The sequence below is a fragment of the Prosopis cineraria genome, unplaced genomic scaffold, assembly GCF_029017545.1.
Source record: "Prosopis cineraria cultivar Desert tree isolate PC_DT_omini unplaced genomic scaffold, ASM2901754v1 PC14, whole genome shotgun sequence".
Lineage (NCBI taxonomy): Eukaryota > Viridiplantae > Streptophyta > Magnoliopsida > Fabales > Fabaceae > Prosopis > Prosopis cineraria.
In genome coordinates this window covers 28,102,015-28,111,009 of record NW_026555345.1, presented here as the reverse complement: position 1 = coordinate 28,111,009, position 8,995 = coordinate 28,102,015, and the positions used below count along the sequence as shown (strand labels likewise).

General features: G+C 33.6%; 1 protein-coding gene across 2 annotated transcripts; it reads right to left on the bottom strand.

The window, feature by feature from the left end:
• Positions 1–6,091: 6,091 nt before the first annotated feature.
• On the bottom strand, positions 6,092–8,638 carry LOC129292116 (BAG family molecular chaperone regulator 3-like). 2 transcript variants are annotated; one of them, XM_054929638.1, is made up of 5 exons: positions 8,359–8,638; positions 7,657–8,242; positions 7,305–7,561; positions 7,043–7,189; positions 6,092–6,833 (listed from the first exon to the last, which is right to left on the bottom strand). In XM_054929638.1, the coding sequence occupies exons 2-5, from the start codon at positions 7,904–7,906 to the stop codon at positions 6,414–6,416; spliced, it is 1,074 nt and encodes a 357-aa protein (XP_054785613.1). In that variant the 5' UTR covers positions 7,907–8,242; positions 8,359–8,638; the 3' UTR covers positions 6,092–6,413. The 2 variants fall into 2 exon arrangements, with proteins under 2 accessions (XP_054785613.1, XP_054785612.1); XM_054929637.1 differs by having other exon boundaries at positions 7,657–8,638.
• Positions 8,639–8,995: the final 357 nt, after the last annotated feature.

The following is an 8,995-nucleotide window of genomic DNA, read 5'->3' as shown; positions in this document are numbered from 1 at the left end:
AAATTCACTTGTAAAATTTTTGAAAGTTACTTATAAAAGTCACTTAAAAATTTACAAAAGTCACTTCTAAATATGAAACCAATCACTTATAAATTTTTATACTTATCAAGATATAAGTATATCACTTGAAAAATTAAGAAAAAACACTACTAAAATTACTATTATTATTCAAAAAACCAGATCTCAAGTACTATAAGTTGAAACTATTGTCAATATATATCATTTTTAAGTGTGGATCCTGATTTTTTTAATTAAGATTAACAATAGTCCCAACTTATAATAATAATTTCAGTAGTGTCTTTTCTTGATTTTAACTCATATGTTTTTAATTTCAAGTAAAGGTCATAGTTCATTATTGAAATTTTAATAATTGAGGATCCCTAATTGTAATTAATGATCTTATAGAGTTCTTAATTGTCATTTGCCCTATGTATGATTATTTTCTTTTGTAGGGTTTGGTTGGTCTCCTCTTCGGGTTTTCTGGGTACTACGTACGTTTCCATCACCTCTTCATCTCCGCCACCATTTCCTCTCAACTTGCTTCTCTCTCTCTCTCTCTCTCTAAGCCTAAATCAATTAAATAACACACTTCGTGCTCTTCCATGCCCGACATTCAATTATGTTTGCAACTAGCTAGAGTGCAATTAATTGCAACTTTGAAAATATTATCTCGCATGCTTTTGTACCTTTCCTTCACCTCATAATTTATTTCCTTATCATTTGATTTTTCTTCTCCATTTCAATATTTAAAAAGGGATTGAATCCCACCGAGCTTGTAAATCTCTATCATGAGAGATTCAATCCACTTGACCCAATGGTTCCTCAACAGTTGTAGAAGCATATACAACACATATGAAGGACCATAGATCATTGATACTGATTGTGATCACTATTGAAAATTAAGCTTTTACATCCACTTTGTATATTCTTGCATCATAATCCTACATCATTTCACTGTTGAACTAATGCACTCAACGTTCTAACTTCCTCTTATTATTGTTATTATATACCCTTCGGATCTATTTATATAATTATATAAATAGACTTGGAGTGGGTATACATGAATATTGACACTTGAGAGATAAAGATGTTGAAGAAGGAGTGGATTGAGGTCTAATTTGTTAATGTATTGGGGTGAAAGAAAATATATGATATGTTATTTTCAAAAGCACCTCCAGCTGTAAAGTCAGACTAGAGGATAAGTATATTAGACTTCTTTTTCTGCAGCTGGAATTTTTATGATCAACTCCAATCCATATACATGGATACACTTATTTAAATAAATATGTGTGTATCGAAAAGGATTGCTTTTAACATATTAAAAAAAAATACTTGTATCCAATAAAAAAAATTAAGCAGTGGTAACTTTGGTTTAGTTGATCTTTAAATTTCATTGGGTGAAAAATCAATAAAAAATGAGTTTAAAAAAGGTATAAAAATTGTAAAAAAATGGATAATTTTGATATTTAAACAGTTTTTTATTTTTTATTTTTGTCTAAAGCAAAATTTCAGTATTTCATATTAGTATTTTATGGTGTTTATTGAATTCTATCATTTTTACTTCGCGTGGATTTATTATACCATGCAACATATATTAGTAATTTTATCTTTAAATATTTCGGTTTATTTTGAGTATTATTTACTGTGTATATTAATATAACTGTAAAATATTATATAAATATATATATAATATGTTATGCTTTTAAAAATATTTATATCTTTTATTTAAAACACTCAACCCTGTATTATTTCCTGCCACAATTAATGATCAATCCAGTTCTTTTTGGCTAAAATTGGAAAGGATCATTGTTATTAACTAATTTATATCGCCAAGGACTGCAACGTGATTGCCTCATTGAACGTACGTGAGGTCGGTTTTAAACAATTCATCGTTTGACTCATTAAAACTTAAAATAACTCATCCTCGAACTCTTTTTTCCCAATAACTTGTTTCTTTGTGAAGAAAAGCTTAATTAGATGGTGCTGCTCTGTGATCGATAAATTATTAATATAAATGTGTGATAAATTCAGCGTCTGCGGCTGTTAATCTCTCTTCTCCTTCAAGAATGTATAACACATTATAGTTTGATTAAACTAATTAAATATAAACAAAACAAAAGTTGATTAAATTATATGTATATGGAAATTATATCTTGGAAAAGCATACGGCCCATTTGGATTAATTAATTAATATGATTGATTTTAATTATAATTAATTTTGTTATAATATGATTATGTTTGGATATTATTTTTCTGAAATCAATTTTGATAGAATTGAAGATGTTTGAATAATTATTTAATCAAAATCAATTTTAAATGTATAAATTATCATAAAAATTACTTTTTTAAAATGTAAATATTAATAAAATTGTATATAATATCATTAAATTTATTGAAACCTATTTAATAAATACAAAATTATTACATTTTAGCATAAGAATTTACTTTTCTATTACTATTACTATTATTATTATTATTATTATTATTATTATTATTATTATTTATTTCTCATCCCATTGTGTGCCCATCTGAGCCTGAACATCTGATCCCCGTCCATAAACCCATTTTCGTAAATCTATTGTAGATCTTCTCTCAAGTATCATTTCTTTTATCCCACACCACTGTCCTCAGCCCACGGGAAGAATTCACAAGCCAAGACATGATCCTAATTCATAAACCGAAAATGGGAAGCCAAGTACTGAGAATTTATATCAGTGAGGAGCACTGGGGATGAACTCATGGCGTAAGGCCGAGCAGGTTGAAGATCGGACTGGAGATGCATGGGAGGAGACGACAAAGAGGCGCAGCTCGAGATATTTTCTAATGAAGAAATCTGAAATTCGCTGCAGATGTGAAATTGGTTGGAGGGGTATGTCTGGTAGAAACAAATTCTGACAAATAATAAATGAGCTTACATTATAATTGAATTGAATAAGCTAATTGGTTAATTCTTTAAATTTTTCTACATGGGTAAAAACTAAAAAGACATAGAATGAAAAAGGAGAGGCCTACAGCTCTGTTTGGGCCTAAAAGAGATACGAGCCTAATATGATGACATTAAGTTGCAAGAGGAACCAAATGATTAATAACAAGATCGGGAACAAGCCCAATTCTCAGGGACCACGATTTCGGGAGAAGAGTTCGGATTTTCAATTAATATTCTCAGCTTTGGGGAAATGTCTTTCAAATTTTATGTATTTGAGATTTGTCCTGTGAAGTTTGTGGAACCCGTTGCTGGAAAAGGATTAAAAAGAGAAGTAAACAGTTGTATTTGTATTGATCTGAGCAGCTTAATTTTAATTTTATATTTTCGAGCGATAATATATTCTTTGTATGAAAGAATATGCAGAGATCTCCCCTTTATTTAATATAGCTGAAGATATTTGAGAACTTTTGACGCACAATTAGAAAGTCAGTTGTGAATATATATTTTTTTTAAAAGAACAACAACTACCTAAATTGGCTGGCTAAGTTTGCCCATTACACAGAAGTGAAGTCGAAGTGAAGTCGAATTCTACATTAAGAGCAATATACCCTTCTAATTGATGAAGGATACAGAAGCCTTCTTCAGCTTGATATACATTTAGGTCCCAATATTTGTGGGTTATATTGCTAATTACTTTTTTTTCTTGATAAAGTGTATTGCTAATTACTAATACATTGAATTATGAGAATATATATCTAATAGGAATTAGAAGCTCATTTAAATTGAATATAGTTATTTAAAAGTGATTACAAGAATATTCGATGTGTGGGTGAAATGCGAGGGTTGATTATGACTTGTGAGCCGACAAACTGTGATGCCTTCTTTATGATTCCTTCTGCTCACTTACATGCCCTTCATAAAGCCTACGTTCTATCCTTTCAGTTCCATGTCTAACCAAAGTAGAGTTGGAGGTCTATAAAATTAGTGGACAATATTCAAGGGACATGATTCGGTGAATTTTTTTTTTTAACCAAGAACTAAAGATTATTCATTATTGTGATATTTTAAAGCTATCATTATTTTCCCTCCAAATTAATTAATAATTTTTATTCTGACAGAATATTTGAAATCTATAACTTTAGGAATTATGAATAATATTTTTGTAAATATAGTCAATGGCCTCACCCATCTACGGGAGTTTTAATTGTCCAGGTCCCAAGTGTCATTTTTCCTGACAAAAGCCCAACACTATTCAACACAATCAACGAGAAGCTAAAACAACCTTACTTTGTCCATTTCAATTATTGTATCTCCTAGAAAGGTGTATTTCGTACCTTCTACTTTTTGTATTACGTGGTTAGTTGTGACACTTTTTTTCATTCAAAAAAAAAAAAAAAGGAAATCAGAACCACCAGAATGTTTTAAATTTAATTAACGCTAGTTTCTTTAGTAAAATAACTGCACCATACACACACATACAAATATTTGTTGCCAATAGTTTCACTTTTCTATTAGACTACGTCCAAATTGCTCTCATATTTTACAAATGGGATAATATTTATCTTTTTAATTAATTTTATTCGAATTAGATTTAATCGAAGAGTCTATGAACAATAGATATAATAGTTATTTGAACAGTTACAACACAATGATGTCTTTAACATGTTGTGGGCATTTCCATAAGAGATAAGACCAATTTCTACATGGATAGAGATATTATTGAAAGATTATACTGTGGTGGGAGATAGTACTATTCATAGTTTATAAATAGGGTGGCTTCTATCATTCCAATTAGGAGGCATGGAACTTTCATTGGTGTGTTTGTTGGAAACATGAGTTTATACTAAAAATGTCATGCGGTGCTCAAAAGGACATGCCTTGAAAAGTGAATTTCATTTAACAAAAAGAATGATGTGTGGCATTGAAGGTGAATGATCCAGAAGTGAAGAGAAGGAATAGGCTTACCCTTCACTCCACAGACAGGGCAGGGAAGCTTTGCTTGAAGGCCAAACATGGAGACGCAGATGTCAGCATAAGGAAATGCAAAGCTCAAGAGAGCGAATTCTAATGCAGGGCTTGAGAGTGGTGTTTGGAAGCACGTCTTGCTCTGATTGGCTCAATCCCTTCTTCATTGATTGCTGCTCCACAGGAGAAAAAGAATAGAGCCGCTTTACAAGATGCCCTCATCTTTTTGTGACCCTGTAGCCCCCACAACAAGCAATGTATCATCAATTCCCTTCCCCTTCAACTGCCTCTTCCTATCATTCCCTTCCCCTTTTCAGCATTTCTCCTTTCTCATCACTTCCTTTTTAATTAATATTACTCTACGTTCCTAAGGCCCCAATAATTACATAAACCATGTCATGGACTTGTTCATTTCAGCCCTCCTTGGACTGAACTTATCAAGAAAATCTCCGATCTCACTATATACAAAACACTAGACAATTTGTAGATCACTTTTGACAATATTTTTATATAAGCAAACAATGCATTAACTAGCTTGCTCACGTAGCTTCTAGTGATGATTTAGATATTAAGATTCTTTATTGTTCCACCCCTAAAAACTTTTTGAACTATAACATGTTTTGATTTGCTTGCTCCTTGCTTGGATTTTTCTGTGACCTTATAATAAAATAATTGTTCATTTCAGTTGAAATATGTGTGTGTACACACACCGAAAAAAAAAATCATATAAAATTTGTTATATATTGATGTTTTTGCTTCTCTTCTCAATTTACATTATTTTTAAAAAATAAAAATAAAAAAGCATTTTTCATTTATATATAAACCTCTGTTTGACATCAGCATGTACCATACATAACGTAAAATTTCTTTCTTTGTTTTTTTTTAGGCCAATGACATCACGTAAAATTTCAAGGCTTAACATTTTTCTATTTTTCCTTGAAAAACTTGCGCATGAATTAATTTAAATATATTTTATGATCTTCAATAGTACAGCGTTTATTGTTAATCTTTCGTATAAAAATAGAGTACACGAACGTTGAAACAAAGATTTCAAGCAGCCAATTATGTGGGATTTGAAATCTAAAAAAATAAAAAAGGGTTTCAACAAAAAAATGTTGAATTGCAGTGATTACATCTTAACATCGTCAATTGCCAACAATAATATCTTACAGATGGAAATAAAATTCAGGGACACCAAAGTCACAGGAAAGGAACAGATTTATGATTATCAATACCATAGCAATCGTTTATGACTGCTGAGGAAGGTATAATATAGTCTTGGACAAGATCCAAGGACACCTGACCATGATACCAAAAATTACAAAAAGAAAAAAGGAAAAGAAAAATTCATAGCAACACCATTTATTTCCGTTGAACTAAAGGGCAGGCTGGTAGGGTTGCTAAACAAATCTAAATACAGAAAAGAATTTAGAAGAAACATTTAACACTCCGAGTGGAAGGAACACAAACCCAAATCACATCCACACAATTACAAGACACGTGGTATGCTTCACTGATATATTTAGTCGAAGAATTCCCAGTTAAACCTGGGATGGACGGAATTATTGTTCGCCGAGGTTGACGATGTCGCCGGGATCAATGGTGGTGCAGGCTCGAATGTCTCCCACTTGGTGGTAACTACAACACCTGAGGTTGAAGAAGAATCTGCTGATGCTTGTTGCTGCTGAATCAATGGAGAATGCCCATTTGAGTTCCTCGGTTGGGAAAATTGTGGCTCCTCAATTGGGGTTAATAGATCAATATGCTCGTTTGATTGCATCTGTAAAGGCTGTTCATGAATTGGGGCTAATCGGCTCTGGCCATTTGAATTTTTCTTGTGTTGAGGCTGCTGCATTGGAGCATCGCCTCCATTGCTACCGGGCATAGAGTTCTTGATCTTCAACATGTCCAGAGTTTCAACATACTTCTGAACTCTTTTCACCTTCAATCCCAAGATGCCATCAGAACTCAGAATGCATACATGACATGATTACATGAATTCAAAATGGAGGAAATGTATTGTCGTTCGGTCATTATTCTTAAAAAAATACAAAATAAGGAGGTTAATGGATATGCTTCAAGGAACAATCAGAGGTAGGATTCAGAGAACAAAAGCCACATTTCCCTGATTCAAAATTCACCAGAATTTACCTGCATTTTTCTCTGCAGTTTGACATCTCCATCAGCAATAATACCGTCCAACTTGAGCAATTGGTTCATCAAAAGTTCAATAAGACCAAGAACATCTGATTCTGCGACTTTGCCACCTTTACTAATTATTGAATCAAGAGCAGACACCTAACCAAATTTCCATAAAAAATCCATCAGTCTCAAACAACTCAAGCATTTCGTTTCAAATTGTCAATCCCACAGAGAAAAATCATCAAGTTTGAGTTAAATAAGAAGCATATACCCGTCCTGCGAGCCTATCTACTTCCAAGCTGATTTGAGAGATAGATTTTGCAGCTTTCTCCATCTTCGCATTCTTCCTTATCTCCAGCAACCTTTTCTCTTGACTGATAGGGTCCTCCGTCAGAACTAGCTTCGATTTGTCCTTGACCCCCGTGATATCAAGAAACGCTTTTGAATCTCTCTCCTTGTCTTTAAAAAATAGCTTCTGGTCTTCGTGATGTAACCCTGTTGGCCCTGATAGCATCTTCTTCAATTCCCCTGCAAACACAGAAGCAAGAAAATACTTATGCGTGAGACTACCGAAGAATGTAAAAGAAAGAAAAATTTTTGAAGCAGAGAGGCAGAGTTATTACCAAATGTAGCTTGAGAACTAATATTGACTTCGTGGTAGATTGACCCGTATTTAACCCTAACTCTAATTGTCGGCACCAGAGCCGAGTTCCGATCCGAGTCGGCGGTTCGCTTCTGGACCAGCATTCCTCCCGGTCTCATTTCCCACTCGTGAGACCTTGACTCGGCGCCGGCGCCGGCCACTCCCGAGCTTCCGTTCATAGGTGAAAACCCATTTGTCTTGTTGATATTATTATTCCTCATCCTCAACATCTTCAATGTCACTCTTCTCTCTACTCTTCTCCCTCAGCTCAGTAATGTAAAAAGTGTGTGAATCCGAAACCAGCGAGAGTTCTAGATCTCTGAGGAAATTGATTCTCTACGATCTGTAGCGCCAGAAATTGAAGCGACCCAATTGACCGGAGAGGCTGCTAGACCCTGTTTGGGAAATCTCTGACCTCAGCATTACAGAGTCCAATCCCCGAGCCACGCATAGAGAGATAGGAAGCGGAAAATTACAAAAAGATTTGAAGTATTTAGCGAGCAAAAGAGATGGAGATTGAGGAACTTCAATGGCGTCTCGTGGGAAGAAAACTCGAACCCATTAACCTGAAAACCTTAATCTCTAAGACAACCCGAAAAGATCGCCAGCCGGCGACCAGAGGCAGCAGAGATTTTCAGATGAGAAAAAGGAAAAAAGAGCAAAGGAGGGAGAAAGGCTGAACCTGTTAGAGGTCAAAGCACAGATCTTAATTTGCACGATGGGGAAGGTGAATGTGTAATCTTGAGAAGGAGATGAAGAGAGAGCAATCGGCAGGCCGATTTTTGTGAAGAGGCAGGGAGCGAATCAAAGCAAAGTCAAAATGTAAAGAGAAAAACAATTTCTTTCAATTATCAGAGCAATTATTCTCTCTGGCCTCTTCTGGTGAGGTAGGACTTGGGAGAAGAAGAGAGAATAGAAGAAAATTAAGAATTAAGAAATGAATATATAAAAACGAGTGGCCAGCTAACTTGGCTGCCAACTTGTGAGTTGTGACCTTCATATATATATATATATAGATATATTATTGATTTTGATTACGACATTATCGTTTATAAAAAAAATTACTAACCTAATAATTTTTTATTATTGTGCTCAATATAGAGTACTGCATGATTATAAATTGTCTGAACTCTGAAGTTAACATTTCAAAGGGTTGGTCATTAAAAAATTACAGAGTGAAACAGATTCCTAAGTGCTTTATTAAATATGAAAACTAAATTATATACTACTCGTGCACTATTGATAATGTGATTAACACCCAAAAAAAAAACACACACACACACACATACAGCCCCAATTCACTATATGTAATAGACTCT